The sequence below is a fragment of the Atta colombica genome, unplaced genomic scaffold, assembly GCF_001594045.1.
Source record: "Atta colombica isolate Treedump-2 unplaced genomic scaffold, Acol1.0 scaffold1, whole genome shotgun sequence".
In the NCBI taxonomy this organism is placed as follows: Eukaryota; Metazoa; Arthropoda; class Insecta; order Hymenoptera; family Formicidae; genus Atta; species Atta colombica.
Genome location: NW_017259183.1, coordinates 2,406,404 through 2,428,896, shown reverse-complemented (window position 1 = coordinate 2,428,896; position 22,493 = coordinate 2,406,404). Strand labels below are relative to the sequence as shown.

General features: G+C 38.3%; 1 protein-coding gene across 1 annotated transcript in view; it reads left to right on the top strand.

Annotated features, from left to right (window-relative positions):
- The first annotated feature begins 7,609 nt into the window (after positions 1 to 7,609).
- The window catches only part of LOC108689435 (protein trachealess), a 94,493-nt gene continuing 79,609 nt past the window's right edge, over positions 7,610 to 22,493 (top strand). Inside the window, exon 1 of the mRNA XM_018196229.1 lies at positions 7,610 to 7,905. Coding sequence (XP_018051718.1) covers positions 7,610 to 7,905 — 296 coding nt within the window. The remainder of the gene's footprint in view (positions 7,906 to 22,493) is intronic.

Here is a 22,493-nt window from a genome sequence, read left to right as displayed (position 1 = left end):
GCAGCCTATGTTATTGTTGAAGTGTAAAATATTTATTTATAGATATATATATATATATATATATATACAGAGATCATATATTATATATTTTCCTCATTATACATACTATTTTTCTTGGAGGATAATGTTTAGCTTTCCTCCCGAAGAATATAAAACTGAAAACATAAAGTGGACAGTTTTTTGACGGACGGGAGTCCATTTACATCGAATTTTACTTAGGAAATGATACTTGGATTCCATACTGCTAAGCTTCCTATTTGTTCCAAGTATTCTGCGATTTTGCTTGTAATATCGTCAATTTTCCTTAACAACGAATGTTTATTTCAACTTCTTTTGTTCTGCATCTTCGTAAATAACACACACACACACACACACACACACACACACACACACACACACACACACAAAAGCTATATCGGATATTTACGCTTCAAAGACAGTATCATAAATTTTCGGAAAACGGCTTGTGCACGCAAATTTTTCTACAAACACGTGCATGATGATATATATATATATATATATACACTGGCTTTATATAAAAGAATTTTTGAATCTACAAACACGTGCATGATGATATATACACTGGCTTTATATAAAAGAATTTTTGAATTTAATTGTAGCAAAGGAATTTATCGGTTGTTCATGCACTGTGAATAATATAATTTTGCACAATAATAATTTGAATGCATGTGTATATGTGTACTTTAGCATGCATTTATGTCATTCCCGAAATATTGCGTCTCCAATTTCTTCTTTTATTTCATATCAATAACAATGCATGCTATTGACGATATTTATCTAGTGTCATATCTGATCGGAATATATGTATATTCGTATATATATATATTTTCTTTTAATACCGTTGGAAATTTTAGATTGTGATATATCTTGATAGTTCTTTCTCGTGTACGATTCTTTAATGAGAGAAAGATATGTACGTTTGAGACTACTAATAACTCATTAACGTAATTAGTCAGAATTTCTAATTGTAAAAATGTATTTATCGATTTTTTTTCGAGACGCGCGCGTGTCTTTAATATTTGAAGGCACTTGTATTTAAAAGTGAAACGGTAGCTAATATAAATAAACTTAAAGAGAAAATGGTAAGCGAAGTTTGTGCTAAAAGGCGAAAATTATTTTTCCAAAAAGAAAAATAATTTTTAAGAAATTTTTTTAATAACATCGAGCTTTTGATAAAGTGATATGTGGATGCTGTAAATTGTCGAAATCTATTTTGTAAAGTCTTTTTGAGAAAATGTATGATATAAAATGAATGGTCTGTGTAAAAGCAGCCATTCTAAATGCATATGTGCGCGATGCGAAGTAACGAGAAATGCCTTATGGTCAATCATTGAAAGCTTACAATTTGCACGATGCTTACTGTGTAAGCGCTCCAGAGTAACGACTCCGATCCATGCTAGTGCAGATCTTAAGCTTCTCATAAGAGAGGCGACATCGTCGGTAAGTCCATCTGGCATTTTGCGGACTACATAGAGATAGCGAACACAATCTGTGTGTAAATAGAATAATTATATAAAGTAATGGCGATTTGATATCGACACACTTTGTAAATATATATAATGCCATAGTAAAATACTACGACCGTGAAATATCACGAAGAAATAGTAACATTAGCGAAAACATATCTCCTTTCTTTTTCTGGGGTGCCAATTATATCAAATTATCATTATTTTACATTATCCATTTTGTAAATTTTTACTTTATTCTGCGAAAAATTTAGTACCTCGACCTGCATTAATGGTAGTATGGTCGTTGACATCTCATTTTTTTTTCTACGTAAGTACCATGTGCTGCAAATAGCAAATGTTTATAGTAGGCAAAGTTTTGTTACGATTACCTGAAAAAAATCAAAGTATTTACAATGATGCTCAGACTCGATAGAGAGATGAGCTGCACTAAATAGAGATATAGTCTATTCAGTCGATATCTCTTTAATGAGAAATTCGCATAAGCCGAATATATTTCTCAAATTCGATGCACTAGCATTGATGAAAACGATGATATGAAACGGAAGCCTTATATACACTTGTAAAACTATACTATATGTTTTCTTGACGGTCTTAAAAAGAAAAAAGAGGAAGAAAGAGTTGACAGGATTAAAGACGATATTTTCGCGTACGTCTTGTGTTGCATCAATAAATCGCAAACAACTATCTCGAACGGCAACTATCTCGAATAATGAATGTTGAATAGATCGCGGATGTGAGGGAAGTTGTATACGATAAAAAATATGTCGAACTAAATGTTGGTGATTTTTTTTTTTTATGATCGACGCGTGTAAGAAAAATGATTTTAATTGAAAGTGAAGATAAGATTTCAGTCTTTCCACGATCTTGACTATCGTCTTCGCTATAATGGACGTTGATGTTATCAGGAATTTAATACAGGTTTTCATTATGTCCTGATGAAACTGTGTTAAGCAAGTCTTTTTTTCTTATCAATCATGAAAGTGTAATTAGATGTTTGCGATCAGAGAAGTTTCTTCCATATAACATGGTCGGGAACATATCTTACTTTTGCTATTTTTCTTTTACGAATTTTAATTGATTCAACTGAAATTTCGATTGAATTTAGCGATGAGAAAGTGACTGATTTTTTTTTTTGATGTAAGATAATCGCTTGATTATCTTGTTAAACGTAATTTACGTAAACAATTTTTTACGTTATTTTGACATCGACTAGAGATATACAGAGGATATATGAGTATTGAGTGAGATTTATTGGATAATTATATAGTTATCCAATAATAAAGTACATACGTACTTACATTCATCATATTAGAGAATGGCAATTATTTAATTGCCCGTTAGATGGACGAATGTCAATCGTATCGAATACTCTTCGATAAAATATATTAAGATGACACAATTGTCATATATTACAATGGAATTATTCAATGAAATGAAGATCTCTGACTTAACAAGAACGATAATGAAACTCAATAATAAACGTGACTTTGCGCTTATTTTAGAATTATGGCGATTTAACATGAAGACTTATGCATATTGCATTCATATATGTGACTGTAGTATTTTATAAGTAACGTTAAAATAACGGAACAACACCGCATAGACTTTTTATGCAATGTGTGACTTAAAATGTTATTGAAATCTTTTGTCTCGTATTAAGCAAACCTAAAGGAATTAAATATCGTCATCAGAAAATATCAAATAAAACTTAAGGATATTTCGTAAATTGAAAAGCGCCTTTTCTTGCAGCAATAACTCTTTTAAGTACACGCATTTCAAATACACTTTACCTTCGTATCACGAGAGCGCGACACGATTTTTAATCTGCCTTATACAAAATAATGACGTGTATAAAGTACCTGAAAAATCAAAATGCTACTTATAGTATACCTATTCTATATTATATTATCTTATGCACGCGGTTGAAGGAATACTTGATAATATTGTAACGGTCGTGTCACGCTTATCATTTTACTGAATTTATATTCATCTATATTATATAGATTATTAGATATATATGCATGTATCTTTTTTTATTATTCAAAGGAAATCGTATGGTTATTGCGATGCTCTGCAAAAAAGAGTTATAAAAAAGCATTCAATTCGATAAGTGCGAACAAAGTATTACGATATTCGGTATCTTCGAAAATCATCGTTTAGCCTTTACAAAACTAATGCATTTTTTAAATGTTACTTCAATCGAGCCAAATATTTTTAATATTGATTAAAATGACCAAAAAATTGGGAAAAAATGGTAAAACCATTTTGATATTTGAATTGCATCTGTAAGGAACGATGGTTTTGAAAGCCGCTAAAATTATATTAGCGATAATCTTAGTACGTAGATGTGTAGCAACGCTTCTACTTGAGACACGAGTGAGACACTATTCAGTAGACTATCATAGCTGTCTGAAAGAAAGCAGGGTATAGAAAAAAACTAAAAGTATTAATATTCATTTATATTGCTCGTCTATCGTGTGTGACGCTCAAATGGAAGCGATGAACGCAATTTATTATATGCTAATAATTATGTTGTATTTTATTCACGTTTCGTGAGCTACTTCATAATCTTTATTGATTTCTTTCTTTGAAGATTGATATCTCTGCAATTCTGACTGTAATTTTGTTGCCAGTGACAATAAGACTGTCGCGGTTTTCAGCAAACTGCAATATTTTTTTTCTTAATTTTTCCAATAGAAATTTTCACTTATAGCATTTTCTCGAATATTGCTCACGCAATAGTGAAGCGCGTAAAGCGTTACTTTACAATTATGGATTCAAGTCATTTTCTCTTCGACATAAAACATTGCTAAGTTTATGCATCTCGATGTAATCGCCAAATTGGTTTGCTCAACTCACCGTGCGATTACCTTGTGGTGCACCGACTTTCAGATTTTCATTGCACTTTACTGTATCAAAACGAATCATTGTACGGTTGTAAAGTAACGTTCGAACATTATTAACGAGAATTTTTTTCACGACTTGAAGTATTACACTACATTGAAGTATTATACTACATTTTAGACATTTCAAATAAATTTTGAATTCTTGTTCAGAGAAACGTTTTTGTATATTCCATGCCTTTAAATCCTGTGTGAAAATCCCTGAAAATGACTCCTATTGTTCTATAAGAAAAACGCATTGCTTTGTCATTCAAACATATAATGTATGTCGCCAATGACAACGTTCGCGATCGCGGCGTATTGCCGAAAGTTCAATGATACGGCAGACCGTCAAGTATATCCGCAACAATAATGCGCCTGCAATTGATACAGAGGTACGATGATTGCCGTGTTCCTACGTCCGTTTGCGGCGGCCTTAGTGAAGTCAGCGCGAAGGTAGGGATATTAGGGGTTAAAGGGCACATCCACTATGTTATTACGACTCACACCTGTACCCACGTGTGGTAGGCCAGCGCGGAACGATTTTTCTGCTTAAGAGAATCTACTTAATGGCACGACGTTACCTTCTTCTCCCTTCCCTCTCCTGACAACAATAAGTCGAAGTTGCGAGTAAATTATTATCACCACTCTCGACGAACGAACGAATGTCGCGCGCGCGAACGCAGCGGACTTGATTATCACACGGTCTAAAATAATCCAGCAAAAATAAAAAAAATTAAGTTAATTGATGGACGCGAAGCTGTGCAAATAAATCATTCTTGAATAATGACTTGATAATTGGCGAATCAAAAATGTAAAATTATATATCCATATTTATATTAAAAAAAGATTTATCCTAAGTGACAGACGGCAAACAGCAAACGCGAGCAGGGACTGAATTATTTTTTACGGAAAAGAGCTTCGAACGAGCAAATGGGCCGCATCTTACTACCATTCTATGACTCCTACGGGGTTTATTCGTCCCTTCTTATTTTTGGTTGTTTCCTCTCTATCGTCTTACAACCCCTACTTCAACTCGACTTACTTAAGCAAGCGAGGTCGCCTCTCCGCCCACCGACCGGAGAGTCACCTTGTCTGGCAAGGGTTGAGCGAGCTGTAAATTACCAAGAGGGCATTTTGATTAAATTTTTTATGGTAGTAGTACCGGTTACAACTCGAGGGGCTGACGTAACTCCGGTTGATTTAATGTGTACGTTACAGCTTCGCTTTTATTTACCATTCGCGCGGCGAATCCCTGATTACAAGTAATAATTCCGAAGCTGTCTAAGCATTGTACATCCAGTAAAAGAAGTAACACAGTTGGGCGATATAATTTGTCGAGAAGCTGAACATTAAACGCAACAGAGAATATGTTAAATCTCTATCCTCTTTCGTCACGCGATTAATGGAAGAGAAAAATGTATCTCGATTCGAATCATTGTTAAGCATAATTTGTAATTATTACTAACTACTCGTTCTTCATCTTTTGAAAAAATTAAATGTTTGATAGTAACAAGTAGAGATCTTACAATCAGAGTCTGACTATAAGACAGTCAGTTCTGATTGATTCGTTAAGTTCTGACAACTTCCGCTTCATATTTTTTTTCAGACTGTCATAAATGTGACAACGCAATGCTTGAGGGAATGTCAGAAGAGGCCAGGTTAAAGAGAGAACGTATAGTAACGTCCCTTTCCTTCTCGCAGGATCTTGCCATAATTGCCTTATGGCCAGACTCCAAGTGTAGGGTCTCCAGTGACAAATAATGCACTGCGACGTGACTTATTTTGCGTAAAGGTAAGATAAGCATTCTCGATTTACCGCATAGAAATAGATGATCGTACACGACGAATGAATACATGACGAGTTCATTCTCGAAATCTTTTTCGTCGCTTATGAAACATCGATTAAGAGACGTGTTTAGTCGAAGGCCACGGGGGCGAAGTGGCTCAACAAGTGTTACGCCAAAACGAGCTTGCGTCTCTCTACGGTTTCGTCGATCTGCGACGCGCTTGTCCGCCCCGCGCGTGGTCAACGGGGGCGTTTCTCTCCTACCCGTGAGATCGCGTGGCAGAGTCGCATATTAATTCCCTCGATATCATTTTTTTCTTCCTGCAAGTGCCTGTAAGTCCGGCAACGTTTGGCTCTCTTCATTAAACATCTCAAGCAAAGATTGAAGATCCAAGAATAAATAACGTAAATATACATGATTATCCCCCGATAGTCGTCTAATCGTTCTCGATTATGTCTGGTAGATATCTGAATGTGATACATAGATGTCTGAATTGTAAAGATAAGATTCAAGCGAATGTATCTGGAGATACTGCATTATGTGCGTACTGCGGTAGTGAAATAACAACGCGGAGCGAGTTCGATAGACTCGCGGAGAGATATGAGAGACACGGCTAGGGAGGAAATGAGAGAGGATAGCGTCCTCGCGTTGGGACGCGCGCGCACGTGGTCGCGAGAGGGTGAAGTCGCGGCAGGAGAGAGATCGGGGGGAGAAAAGAGGATCGGAGAGGGAATGGAGGCGGGAGGTATCACGCGGGCGAGAGTAGGCTGAGGCTCCGCCTCCGCGAGGTAACTCGGAATACGGCGCGTCATTCATGGCCGAGCTAAAGGCTGCGCCACTGTTCGGGTCCGTCCGGCTGCAGCGGCTCACCAGAGGATACACTACGGCGCGGACTACACCTGTCTCCCCCGCAGCATCCGCATCCGCCGCGTTCATCGCTGCGTTCTCGGTCGCGTCGTCGCCGCTACCGCGGTTCTCGGAGTCACATCGGCTGCCACGCCGCGACGGTACCCATGCGTTTACGACGTTCACGGTGTTCACGGGTGTACCGCGTGCCGCGAGAATAAAAAGTACCGGTCGATGGTGCGGTGCTCGAAGAGTTTGCGGATCGTCAAGCCCTCCTCCTCCCCCCCCCCCCGTTTGGCAGAGGTTTCCGTCGACGGGAAAAGGCCGCCGAGTACCGGCACGGGCCCGAGTATCGGTGCGGGCACGGGTGCGGGTTAAAAGCGCGAGTGACACGCGCACAGTGTGCAAGTGAGCAGTAGCGTTTGAGTGAATTATCGAAGATAGAGAGAGAGAGAGAGAGAGAGAGAGAGAGAGAGAGAGAGAGAGAGAGAGAGAGAGAGAGAGAAAGAGCGGGAGAAATAGAGAGAAAGAGAGAAAAGAGAGTGCGCGACTGATCGAGACGACGGAAATACCACCGACATTCGTGGTGGAAGGGTGGCGGATGCACCGCGGAGGCGGAAGTGCCGGAGGCGCAGCCGGGGGTGGTATCGTCGGTGGTGCCGGCGGAAGTCACCGTGCCCTCGAATTGGAGCATCCGTCGGCGATGCCAGGTGCACCCGGTTTCCATTGGGGGGCCATGTTCGCGGGTCACCACGCGGCCGCTGCCGCGGGTATGATGCAGCCCCCCATGTCTACGGGTGGTGAGTACGTGCCAACCGCGGCGCACCATGGTCCCGCTCATCCCGCGATGCCCATGGATCTACATGTTCATCAGGGATTTCCCTATTTCCCTACCAGGTTCGTATATGAAGCATGTACAGTTTTTTTCTTCTTGCTCCGAAAAAGCTCCAAAAAAAGCGGGTCTTTGAAACACTCAATTCCTTCATCCTCTAAGATATAGTAGAGCGTATAAGTATATACATTTTACATACTTTAATAATTTAATAAATATAAAAGTTTATGTCTTTCACTGAATGCACATTTGAATCTGTACATTTTATTTGTGGCTGTGATTGAATTTCAATCCAAGAAATCGCAATTATAAAAATCGCTATTTATTAAAGAGAGAGAGAGAGAGAGAGAGAGAGAGAGAGAGAGAGAGAGAGAGAGAGAAAGTTGAAAACCTTCGTAGAAACTAGAAAGAACAACATAAACTATATTACCGCAAAGTCTGATGCCGTCGCATCTACCGTCGCCCAGTCTAGATGCACCGGCAAATGGAGAGGTCTCGCTTGTCTTAGCCTCAGTTTTGTTTGCCTAGTCAATATTTCTTCGTTGGGGAAGTACTCCCATATTTACCCATTTCAAGCAAATACTTGGAAAAGTACTAGATATTTTTTAATCTACATGAGTATTTCTCTTAATATCCCGATTGACGTACGCGAGTCCACATGAATTAATTATTATGTATAATTTGCAAAATAAAAAAATCGGTTTTTTTTTTCAAAAAATGATCTTACGAAGAAATATTTTAGAAATTATTTTATATAAAAAAAGTATTGTGTATGCATAATGTGAACGTAATTTTAACGAAACAAGATGTACGATATCGAAGCCTTTATTTCAAAACACGGATATCGTTCTTTCTTAATACGAATACATATACGCTCTCCATCGTCTACCGTAATTATTAACACTCCATGCCTGTATGCCGCGATGTATAATCGCTCGGAGGAAAGCAACGCGTAAGAACAGTTCTTGTAATTATACTCTTCGTGTGCTTAATATCCCGGCAAATTGTATTAAGATTTTTTTTCATTTCACAACTACTAATCTGCTCGGAGAAAATACGAAACACAGACGTCCACCTGAATTTGCGTCTGCATTTTCGATTGCGCGTTTCACACTATCATACATTTATATAAACACACATTTTTCTTCGGGTTATCTCTACGTGAGAAATCTAACACGATGTCAAATCAGCCAGACTTGTGAACATTGACGACGATAACTGATTTTACGTACGAGAGGTTTGCTTACTTTTTGAAATGTATGAATATTAAAATACTTATTATTAATAAGCTTGTATATAAAGTGCATATTAAAAACAACACAGCGTAGTTACATTTTTAATTAGAAAAAAGAAATAAAAGCTTTTATTTGAATTCAATGTGTCAACGTGATAGCTAGTTGTATCAATGCCGAGACTAAGCAAATTACGTGCTAATAAGTACCAGAAAGAACACCCGCGGTGCATCGCGAGGGGAGTGAGAAGTGAGAATGCACTAGACACGAGGCACACGCCCGGCAAAAAACTTATTATAATGCCTGCCTCGTACGAGTTATTAGCATTCCGCTATCAATTATCCTGCTCGTCGTGCTTTCGATGTCGAAGCAACTAGTAGGAACGTCTGTCGCTCTGTATTTATAAAACGTATAATCATACCAGCCATCGTAACAAGGAAAACCTCTAAAGGGTGTTCCGAAATTTGTGATATACAAAAAAAATCTCTTGAATTAAGTCAATGTTTTGCATTGAGAAAAGAAACGAATTGAAAGATTCCTTTGTCCTTAGACAATGTTTCGTGGACGTCGCATTCCTTCTACGAGATACATGATGTCTTTCTTCAAATAACGATAAATATATAGATACAAGATTAAATGTAGACTCGTGTGAAAGCATTTAAAATATTTCATAATTTATCCAGTTTTATTCATTTGTAAATGTAAGTTCTATTCTCTCGGGATTCTTTCAGGATTATCTTTATTTCTGAAACACCTAGTATATAACGTAGTGACAGCGCGAATGACACTGACATATCGTCTCGATACGATATACCGCTCGAGAAGTACAGTATTTGAATCACTACGATTTTAATTCTGTTATTTAATTCTCTTCTATCCTCCGCGAAATCGATGGTGATTGCTTTAACATGATTTATTGATCGATTATAACACGAACGATGTTACGCGAATAAAAACAATCCAAGGTAAGTCTTTATTTTTGGATGAAAAAATACGAACGTACGAATTTTTAAACACGAGTAAAATTTTCTCGTTATGGTGAATATTCCGTTCGATGACTCGCACGTTTGTCCATAGAAATCATCTTTTCACTTCGCGCTTGTTTGTTCGAGAAATGCCAGTAGAACGGTTGTCGCACTACAGAAATGATAATTTAACGAAAACTGGTGGAGCATTTGACACCGATTCGCGTCGATATGAATAAGAAGGAGCTTGTCAAGTCGAGCGTTAGTGGCCGTTCCGAATCATTTGCCACAAAAGACTGCGGTATTTGCATTGATTCTTTAGAAGCTACCGTGCTTCAAGCCTTTTTCGGCAGGAAGACGAGTGTCGCTTACAATTAGTCAATGCCACTCATTAATTAGACAGTCTGCCTGTTTTCGAGTCGTTGGGTGCAGGTATTCTTGTGCTAACACATCACTAAAGATTAATATAAGATCAATAAAGTGTTATTATTTAATGTGAGAAAATTACTTAGCACGACAAAGAATCTATTGTTGTAGAAAGTGCCAATGTGCTATGTATAATATATTTCCTAGATGATAATATTAATATCACAACTCAATGCGTATAATTTTGATAACTAATTATTCGTTCGTAGACATAACACTGGGATCAATTCGTGTATTCAGAACGTACATATGTGCAATGTCTCAATGGCACTCGTCTCAAGATTATACGTAGCAGACTATCCAGATACACAAACATTTATCCTATACGCGGTTATCTGCACAAAAGTTTGTATTAAAATTTCGCTCGTCCTACAGATAGAGAAGCAAAGAGAGTCATAAAAGTCATAAAAGGTCTCTCGATGTATGTGTTTATATATCTATCTATAATTTTAATACGTCGTCGTTTAACGAGACGCGAAGACCAAATGGTAAAAATACAATGGTAAAAATACAAGAGGCACGGCGTGGGAGATAAATAAAAGATTTGACGTGACTCGAGAAATTTTTGCCTTCCCGCGCGGAAATTCGGTCTAATTATCACCGTGTCGCGCATACGTGTGCGTCCGAAGACATGGAGACACGGTCGCACAGACATTGAGAGCATTATTGAATGATGGGTCAGCCAACTACTAATGGGGCCGGACGCGCGCGAACACAAGGGATTATAAGAAGCGCGCGAGTATGGCTTGTGGCGAGTCAAGGTTGTTGCTGGAGTAACTCGCACATTACATATCCGCCACCGATGGACCGCTGCCTTTTTTCTCTTTCGTCGGCAACAATCTTATCTCGAGCATCTTTTCAGAATTTATAATCCGCGATGGACGGCACCGTCCCACGAGTATACGTGTTTTCTTCGATAGATTGTCGGGCAAAGGCTTTCGAGCAAGCGTAACGTTGATTATGATGTAATACATTATTTCAACCTTTATTTGAAAAAAAGTCAAAAAAGTCTCATCGCGGAAGTTTAAATATTTCCAACTTCAACGGGGGACTACCTCTAATCCTGATTGTATCCGAGGCCAGAGGCGTGCATAGTTTAACCCGAGGTCTTTGCCCTTTTACGCATGCGAGACTTTGGAGCACTTAAAATTCGAGTACGATGTCGTTGTTCTCGCAATTTCTCCGTACGAGAGATAATCTGTGGCTTCTATCTATGATGTTACATCACGAGGCTTCTGTCACGTATTAGACCTTGGTGTTAGATCTTGTAAACCAAAGAAAGCCAAGACATTGCAAGAACGGCAGTCAATGGGAGTAATAGTTTTGGGTCCATATGTTTGATCCTGTTTGATCCTACATCGATGTAATTGCCTCGAACTCAGAGGTCCACTCCACTACCCTCTATACTATGAATGCGTCGATAAATAATTCAGTTGTGTTTTCAGTTTTTATGAGCCTCGATTTCGCTTCGCTTCCGACGACGGCCGATTCGTAGACGAACGCTTCCTCGCGACTGCAACGCAAGCAAACTAATTCGCACCCCCGAGCCCGTATCGAAACCCGTTTCTACCCGTATTTTCTCTCCTCCAACTGCACCCACTGAACCTTCGTTTTCTTTCTGTCCCTCTCGGTATCGCCAGTGTGTTCCCCCTTTATCCTTTCTTTCCTCTTACCCGTCCGACGCCGGTCCGTGTCTCTTTCGCGCATCTCCGCACTCTCCTCTTCTTATTCTTACTTTATCTCTGTCCCTTCGTCCGCCCTTGCTTCTTCAGCTATACCAACCACCGTGCAGCCCGGTAGTTGGATGCGCTGACTTTTTTCTCGGCTATCGGCCAGTGGATCGCGCTGCGATCCGCTGGACTGCAATCAGAATTGATTATAGCCTGCCGAAACTCCGGCGCGGCGCGTTCATATTATACAACTCGCCTGCGGCTCTCCTTCCTTCCTTGCTCTTTCCTCGCTTGCTCGCTTCTTCCTCGCTCGCTATAACCTCGCGTAGTCGTCGTCGTCGTCGTCGTCGTCGTCGTCGTCGTCGTCTCGTGCGCGACGTCAACTGTGCGAACGCAAAAGGACGTTGCCACGCGGGCCTCTAAAAGTACGACCTTAATAATATTCCTGAAAATCAATCTTGACTTTTGGCGGACGCGTATATGGTGTTGTTACGCGTGTAGCGTCGACTGTTATATGTCGACTGGTTACCGGAGAAAAACGGGGACAAGGGAAACTTGGAACGCGTAGAGAGACGATGATAATATCCAAGATTTTATAATACACCCGCGGTAATGATCGGGTCGCGCGCATCGATCGTACGCAACCCGTTCGTGCAATGTAAAAAGCACACGAGGACAGCATTGTTCTTTTGATCCTTTTCAACCTTTTTAGCTAGCAAATTCTTCCCGACGTTAGACGTTCTTCTAGTCTTTTTTTCGTTTCTTTCGTCTCATCAACTTTTATTATCTCAGCAATTCCGAAACGATTATTAGTTACGAGAACGTTTACAGATATAATGTGTATTCTTTGATAATAATACTACGCGTCAAATATTTCGCCGGAATGAATGAGATGCGGAGAAAGTACAACTAATTATATGAACGTTGCATTTTACATTACAAGCATTACGCTAGCCAACGTTCGTGCTTCTTTGCAAATTCGTGTAATGATTAGCAATCAGAAAGGTATCTTGGAAATCTTTTAGGAGGTACGGAGTCAAGCGATATTCTATAGCATCGGAAACGTTAATTAATGGGTCGTACATCAGTGAATCTTGAGGGTGTGTACGTGCGTGTGTGGCGCAGAAGTGATTTAATATCCACTTTAATTAGTTTGAAAAACGCCCATTGAGAAAAGAGGGGCCTCCCCGACATCTTGCACGCTACTTTGATACGTTTTATTTCAATACACTTGGTGTATCAAGGCCGTTCGCGGCGCGGAATTTAGTATAGTGATACTAAAGACGCACGTGCGAGTTCTTTATGAGAACTTCATTTAACGCGGACATAGCCGCGTTCGATTCGAAAGCAATTATGGCTTATACTCGGAATATCAATTCCTACTTCTTCTCGGCAAACCTCGCGCTGCACGATACGCAGGTACGCGAGCGACGCATTTTCACTCGACGATCATTTATTACGTTTGGCCCGTTCGTCGTCGATAAGACGGCGATTTGTTCCGACTTTTTCGTTCGTTAGAACAATGTGCGAGAGAGATCGGATTGCTCGATTTTCTTGCGCAACGCTCGAGATTTTATCCGTCCCCGCAAACTGACCGTACAGCCCTCGATCGCCGCGCATTCCATTATATTCGATGATATTACCTGAAGCGTAAAACGGTGCTTTTTCATATTCTCTTGTGTTGAGTTTCCCAGGCGTCGACTCGAGATCTTTTTGCGTCTGCATTACGTGAAACTTATTACATCTTATGCAACTAATGCTGAGGGATAGCTATCTAAATGCGATTCTCACGTCTGAATGATGTATATATGTGTGTGTATCGCGCATTATATTGATTATATTCGTAGAGAATTATAATAATTTGTTTACTGCACATCAATTAGCAGCTGCATGAAACAATAGTTTTGAAAGGACGCTCCTTATTAAGGCTTGTAATAATTTTGTTTACAAAACTATATCTCGTAGTAATTATAAGGGGGAAAAAAATGTGCGGTAATCGCTTCGTTCCGAAACTGCGACGTTCTTCGATTATCGAGCTTTATCTTGAGCTTTTTTCGAATCGTTAAACAGCACTTTCCTATAATGGTCTAACGTCGAGGCACACCACTACGCCACGCTGCAATAAGTCGTTTTCGCGCGGGAATTGGCCTGGCCTCCAATCAAGTTTAATAATGTAGATGCGGATCAGCGGATAAGAACAGGCTACTGATACCGCCGCCGCCGCCGCCGCGTTGGTTCTGCTCGTCGGACGAGCCACAAACGGTATACGTTCAGCTCACACTCGATCTTATGCAATTTGCAACATTACGAACTTCGGAGCTTTAAACGTAGGCTGCATCATCGTCATTAAATCACGGAAATATATACACTAATGCAGAATACGATCTGTCTTTCGGAATATTTGCGAAATACGCTTGACGGTAAACAGGACGCAGAACAAGATTTTACTCTTTTTTTCCTTTTAATGAGATTCATTGTCTTCTCCGCGGACGTAAACATCGTGAAATGATATCTCTCTCTCTCTCGGAATGAAAAATCGATTCGTCGAGATACAAGCGCGACAATCGAAGCGATCAATTTGTAAAGTTGAAGTCTCCTTCCGCGAGCGTCAATGGCGTGACTATAAATCGCGAAGAAAAGTTTCGGCGACGTCTCATTGTTACAGCCTGTTGGAAGTTAATAGGCGACGAAGAAGTCGGCGCGAGTAGTCGGCGAGCGCGTGTTGACGTTACATGGGGGAACGGAGTAAAAAAATGTTTCTACGACCCCTCGTCGGCAGTTTCCGAGCTCCCCAAAGTCTTCGAAGCGTAACTTAGCATACTTTATTTGATTTTTTGTATTGGATAATAGTCTCAGGTAATAGGGTGCGGCGCGCGGAATCAGAGGGGAAAGAAGAGAAAGAGAGAGAGAGAGAGAGAGAGAGAGAGAGAGAGAGAGAGAGAGAAAGAGAGAGAGAGAGAGAGTTGCAGGGAGAGAGCGAACAAATTTTCACGCCCCCATTACTTGCATTAACGAATTTACATTTTTTAAATGGAAGGGTCGAACTCTCAGGGTGATAACTTGCGGGTCATTTGTTCCGCGAAGGAATGAAACCATCGCCAATATTCCGTCTTAATAAAGAATCGCCAACACAGAGAGATGCGAGATTATAACCTCGCATACGCATTATATCTATCTTTAATAGTCCTCGATAAATTGTTGACAGCTATCATAATTGTACGGTAGCATATAACAATTTTTTTATTGCATAGCATACATAGTGGAACAAGAGCTGATTTATCAGTTACCTAATAGTATCTTTACCTAAGCGAGCTACGCGAAATTGCAGCTCTGATACGAGCCGCTACCTGGATAACACGTTAAAACTGACTGTGCGACTAATGTTAGGTTTACAGCTAGCCGCGGGCAATATGAAAATATCAATGGTTACGCTTAGACCACTTCCTTGCGATTAACTGGTATTCGAACACCGGTAGCTCTTTGAGAAACTGATGTCGATACGAGCCTATAGTTTAATCCGGGTCACGCAGACCTGAGGGGATGGACTAGGATTAGAGTACGTATAGATCAGGAGTCTTTATTCTCAACCCGACGTTGTTTGCATATATGAAACACTTTCATCGTTCTAATGTGTAATTTATGTACGCGTAAAGTGCTTAAAATAGGTTTCGTATAACTGATTCCATGAAAATAGGTGCGTCAAAACTATTATCTCGTGTATATACACATCACTCCAGATCTATAGGCGTAACTAGTAAAGTAATGCAGCAATGCAGTGGCGCGATGTCTTGGGTTGTTCGTGATCTTTAAAACATATGTTTCTCGTAATCGCTGATGCGGTTATATCATTGGAAACAGGGGGAGGAGGGGAACGAAGAATTGGGGGAACGCGCACAGGGCGCGAATCTATACATATTTAATGAGAACGCGCAGTTGTAAAAAGTAGCTAGCGAATCAAGCCCCAGCGGAGCGAGTTCAGCGAGTCGCGGAGCGGAGAGGAGAGGAGAGGAGAGGAGAGGAGAGGAGCGAAGCTGCTATGGCACCACGCCGGATACTTTTATTCAAATCTCATCCGTCGCTCTCTCCGCAAAGACGCTCCGGGTGCGAAGGGTATATCAAAAGAAAAATACTCTCAGCGCCTTTCCCGCATGCATAACCATAATCCCCGCATAATGTATATTTCAAAATCTTCCAACCGGCATCGAGCTCATTACTATTAGATCGATACATACCCTCTCTACATCCACGCACTCGCGAGGGCGCACGCGAATGATTTTTGCATATCTACGATATCTAGACATCTAACAATATGTCTAACTTTCAAACGAATTCTTTTGCCGAACAAATTCGCTCGATATCTTCTTCTATTGCTGTTGACAAAAGATCTACAAGTTTACAATGAGATAATTTCTCTTCTTTCTCTAAATTGTTAGTTTCAACGTTGCTACTTAAAATAATTTTAAAAAATTTAAAAAAATTCATGTCTATGTGCACAAATTCGATTTGTAACAAATAAATGCTAAAGTATTTAAAAATTTTTTAATAAATTAATCAATACCAGAACTCTTGATATCAAATTAATAATAGGAATAAATAATAGAAAGGACGTATAAGAGTTGATTATAAAGTAAAGCACATAAATAACAAGTTAAAAAATGTTAAGATATAAAATTTGACTATAATTTAATTAAATTAGAACAATAATCATACATGTTTCGGCTGCTAATTTGAGCTAGCTTCAGACATCGTAAGAGAGCATAAGTATTGTACATTAAAAAACTGTAGTGAGATAGAGAGATAGAAAAATTATTAAAAAATTTAGCTAGATACGTTCAAAAATAATGTTGTTCGATTTATCAAAATAATTATATAGAACGTTTGAGAATAATGAACAATACCGCGAACAAAAAGTTGTGACAATCAATTTCCAATCAACTTGAGTGTGTTACATAATTATTTTGATAAATTTATAAATCTAAATAAAATTATATTTAGATCTGCATCTAAATAGTTAAATTTTTAGATACTTAAGCAAAACCATTCATTCCGTGTAATTGTCCATTACGATTTCTAATCTATTCATATTTAATAATATTATGGGAGAATAAGAAAAAGGATAGATGTACGCCCGTATGTCGCCTATACGCCAGTTACGCACTAGCAAACTGTGAGTCGGCATGGTTAGGTCGAGTTGAATCGAGTTGATAAGGTTAACTAAGAGATACGGAGGCGTAGGGAGGTCAAGTGACCACGTGGGCGGCACTACACGTCGGGACATACCATCTATTACCATCGGTACGTATGTGTAATTGTATGGGTGCAAACGCAAAGTCGATTTAATACTGTGATAGAAAAACATGTTTGACATATATACATGTATACATACATATATATGTACATATATATAGACTCTTTTTAAAATTTTTAGAGTGAATTGTCACTCTGAAGAATGAATCTCTTAAAGATTGAAAATTGAACCAGTCCTGAAAACTCTTTCAAAACTAGCTCAATTTTCTTCACGTTAGAGTGTGATTCTACTTCAAAGAATTTTAACAGTATATATATATATATATATATTTAAAAAGATAAACAGCATATAGAGAGTAAAGTGTACAATGATTGACCATTTAAGTGCTGAAATTTAATATAATCATTGTAATTACTACTGAAATTGAATATTGATGCAAAGCGAATGTAGTAATTAAGTAAGGTTTAAATTTGAATTCAAAGAATACGTCAAATAGAAAAAAACTTTGAATAAGACCATGTTTTTCATTTTCTCCAACAGTAGAAACTCTAATTCAGAAAATGATAGTTATTGATTACAAATTTTATAGTTATTGAACAGAAAAATGTAATTGACTATTAGTATGAAAATCATCAAAATGAAGAAAAAAATTCAGAAAATGGAAAGGAGATAAATTTATGAAATCATCTTCAGCCCGGGTCTTAGGTCTACTTCATTTTCTAAAAGCGGCTTTTTCTTTTCAGCTTCTTCTTCTTTATCTATAGCATTGTTAAGTGCTTCTTGAAATATATTTCATACTTACTTTAGACATTTTGAAAAATTAAATCTACAATATTATGACATCTTAAAATAGTAATTTTATTTATGAAGAATAATTATCTAGTGAATAATATGTGAATTATAATGAATGGTCAATAACTGTAAAAAACGAACTTTCTTAATTAGTTATTCATAAAAATATAATTTATCTATTTGAATATGTACTGAATTGTTAAATATTTCTTAATTATGTACTACAATTTTTCTTGCGAGTTCAATTTACGAATTAGAAAGTAAAAACGGACTGTAAATTGAATATTTTATGAAGTTAGTAAAAATTAGTTATTACTATTATATGTTGTGAAATTAGCTGTTAATTTGACTTGAATTGTAATATGTAGACAAATTCATAGCAAATGGTGTGTTTCAAACACTGTATACTTTACCCTATATTTAAAAAAGTATTCCACAAAGCCGAATTCTGACAATTAGGAAGTATTTACTGTCTAAGCATATATAATAGTTCCGATAACTTAATTTATATTCCTAACTTGCATGATATTCGAGTAGTCAACTAGTCACATTGGCATACCAATACGAGTATGGTAAACCCGATGAATAATACAGATGTGGCGCAATTAGCCTCGTCGCGTTTTCAATTTAATCGGCGAATTATCAATCCTTCGGGGAACGAAGACTCGTTCTTGTAAGAAAGATTCCCATACGGCGCGGCGCATCACTGCAACGTAACGGGACGAGCTGTACGGCTCAGCGGGTAGCCGTTGCGCTTTGGAATCGATGCCGACATTCAGTAATTCGCGAACGGAATACGTCGTTCCGCGATACAACGGAAGAGGCAATTAATTGCCAGATATGGACTCGCGATCAGCCGTTACGTTTGATCAGATACGAAGCTTCCGAGTCTGCTATTCCGCTAAACGAATTCCGCTAAATTAAAAATAGATCTAGTTCGTAATAGGCATAACGAGATAATAATAACGGCGTCAATATAGAGATCGTGTATTAATTTGCTCGTACTCCGCATCCGGGTGCAGTTGAAAAGCTGGTGGAAGCGAGCGATTTTCGCGAAATGGTCATCGTTGTGCGCGGCAATCGATAAGCTCGCGGGATAAATGATGATAAGTTTTATGCATAATTTCCGCGATATGGGCACTGTAAGAGATCATATTGGAGATTCGATAAAAATTACATGATATAATGTGGGACGAGACAGAAAGAGAAGTAGAGGGAGAGATTCGTAGCCTGAAGCTAATCGCCGGTGAACCGCTGCGCCGATTCGTATCGTGGCGTTTTTATCGGGCCCGGGCTCGAAAGACGATTACTCCGGGATCGTGTCTTTAAGACGCATTTGCCGACGATGCGCTCCTTCTCCTCTCGTCTTACCTTCGTCTTCTTCCACTGACAGCGATACTCGAGCCATAACTTTTGCCATAAAAATCCTTAAACGAGATAAGAGCCTTGTTAATCGATGCACCGTGAAGGAATAAGTGGAGAAACTCCACATAAACGTAAAGACGACGACGTATAATTTGCCCGAGTATGTGGTACGAATTGTTTTACGTACAACAGAGAACGACCCCTATCGCGAATTATATTCACGAGACATCACGATCGACTAATTGCGACCAGTTGCTCCCTTATGCGTCTTCCATGCTTTTCTACCACGGTTAGGTAGATACATATACCGATATTGTCTTTATATCTTTTTTCTCTTTATTGCATGTCATATATCAGATTGTGTATATTTATTTACAGGGTTGGGTAGTAACTAGTTAAAACGTTAAAAGTTAAAAAAAAAAGTTAAAAGGTTAATAACTTAGTTACTTTTAAACGTTAACTTTTTAACTTTTTTTTAAGTTAACAAATTTTTTTCATCTCTTTTAAATATCTTGGAAAAATAATAAGATATAATAAGACTAAGGGCATATATTCATATTTTAAGACCATCTTAAGTAATTTCTTAAGATGCCTAATACAGCCCTCTGATTTTATATCATCCTTAATCCAGATCTACAAGATGTTTTAACCTTTAGTAAGTCATAAGAAATTGACCAATTACAGTCAAATATTCTTCTCGCATTCGATTGTAATTGATCAATTTCTTATGGCTTAAGATTTATTAAAAAGTAATCACTTGTTTGATCTTGTATCTTCTCTATGTGCTGGCTGTTTTTTTAAAATTACATAACTTATATAATTATATCGTTATGTGTTATATACTTATATCACATATGAATAAAAAAATTAAAAATTTAATTTACTTAATAATTTATATATGTAGTTATTTAAAAAAATCTCATTTAAAAAAAAAATTAGGACATTATGTGATCTAAAATTTTTTTCAAAATTAACTTTTTTTTAACTTTAGTTAATTCGATATTGACTTAACTTATGTTGAGTTAATTTTGTATTCCTTCAACTTTTAACTTTATTAATTTTGTAAAAGCCATTACTAACTTTGACTTTATTCAGTTAAAAAAAAACATTAACTTACCCAACTCTGTTTATTTATGACTTCTGTAAAGTAAAACGCACATTCTTATTCTCGCAAGGAAAAAACGAGTTTGCTAAAGTATCTAAAAATATATCTGAAAACAATTTTGTTGGACCTTCAAAATAATTATGTACACTGTAAGAACTTACAAAAGTGTTGGAAATTTTCATCCAACAAAAATGTGCTGTAAATTTGAATAGTTATATTGTGATATCATAATAACATTTTGTGATAAAAATATAGATATAAATCTCTAATACGTCAGCTTTGTACATTCACAATAAATTTCTATTGTAAATTTACAAATATTGTGAAATCACAGAAAAATGTTACCTGGCTTGTAAATTTACTGCACATTTTTATTGTAAATTCACAAACACATTTCTAACAGTATAAGAAATTCAAGCATAATGAGCAATGTTGCAAAAAGTTTTGCAACGTCTTAACAATCGATTCTAGCATCCTACACAATTATTTTGACAGTCGAATAAAATCATTTTCAGATCTATATCCAAACTAAATTTTTAAATGCTTCAGTAAAAGCCTTTTCATATGAGATTTAACTTTATCACTTTCAAGATGGAGTTTTACTCTCAACAAAAATGCATTATGAAATAACATACTTTCGCGAGATCGATCCGATTCAAGTCAAATTCAAATTCATTCGAATTTGGGGAAGCGGGCAGCAGCAAAAATGAATCGGAATGCGATCGGAACTGAATCATCAAGCAGCGATTCGCAAACGAGACGGTATGATTATCTCACGAAAGAATAACGAATTTCGATCTGATGCAAATGAGGCGGTTCTGCGAGCATATCGTAGGTCTGATGGGACCCCCTAAGCCTTGACCACGCGCACGTGCACGCACGCACGCACGCACGCACGCACACACGCACGCACGCACGCACACGCTTAGTACGCGCGTGCTAGTCGAGCGAGCGGACACACGCAGACATTTAGGCGCCACGGTTTTCGAGCTAATAAATCCAGAGTGCCTCATTACTAAGCTTGTCTCTTTAATTGAAATCTCGTGTTTTTCCAAACACCTTTTTGCCAGTCGCGCGACCTGAAGCTTTTATTTAAAAACCAGCGACACCTCTGGTCGATATCTCGGCGTTGAAATGCTTCGACATACACTGTCTTCCTCTTCTTTTTCTTTTTCTTTTTCTTCCTGGTCAATTGCCGATCTGTGTCACGGTGCTCTGAATCGTGAGCTTCGTGCTGCAAAAATTGTCCACAGACAGAACATCTAATGCTATTATCCTATAAGGAGTGTAAGGGATCTCTCTATCTTCTGAGCTTATGAGTAATGTTTCGCTTCGTACCGCAAGCGTTGACAAAAACGATATAAAATAAAATGCGGCGAAGCGCAGTTCCCGGTGGGAACAAATGGTGGGAAACTATTTATACATGTGACGTTCGGAATTCAACATTAAAGCTTATAATATATGGTCATGGCCGAGAATCGATCAGAAGTTAACAGATTGAATTTTACGACTCAACATAACGCTTCACATTACGGCATCACTACAACGACTTCGCTTTCGTTACATCGTCGAAATAATCCGTGCGAGAAGTGGCACGAGGCAGTAAGATGTGTAAGGCTATCACCTTATATACACGTGATATATCCAACCCCCCTACCTCCTGTATCGCCCGATTCTTTCTAACGCATCAACGTCTTCTGTGTAGCCTCTGAAGTAACGCTACCTTTAACTTTCGTTATCCTCTTTCTTTGTCCGAACACCCTTCTCGACAATAAACGCCCGAGTTGTTAACAAGATATAAATCTTATCGCGTTGCGATGTAAAGTATGCTCATTTTCCTATCGAACGAT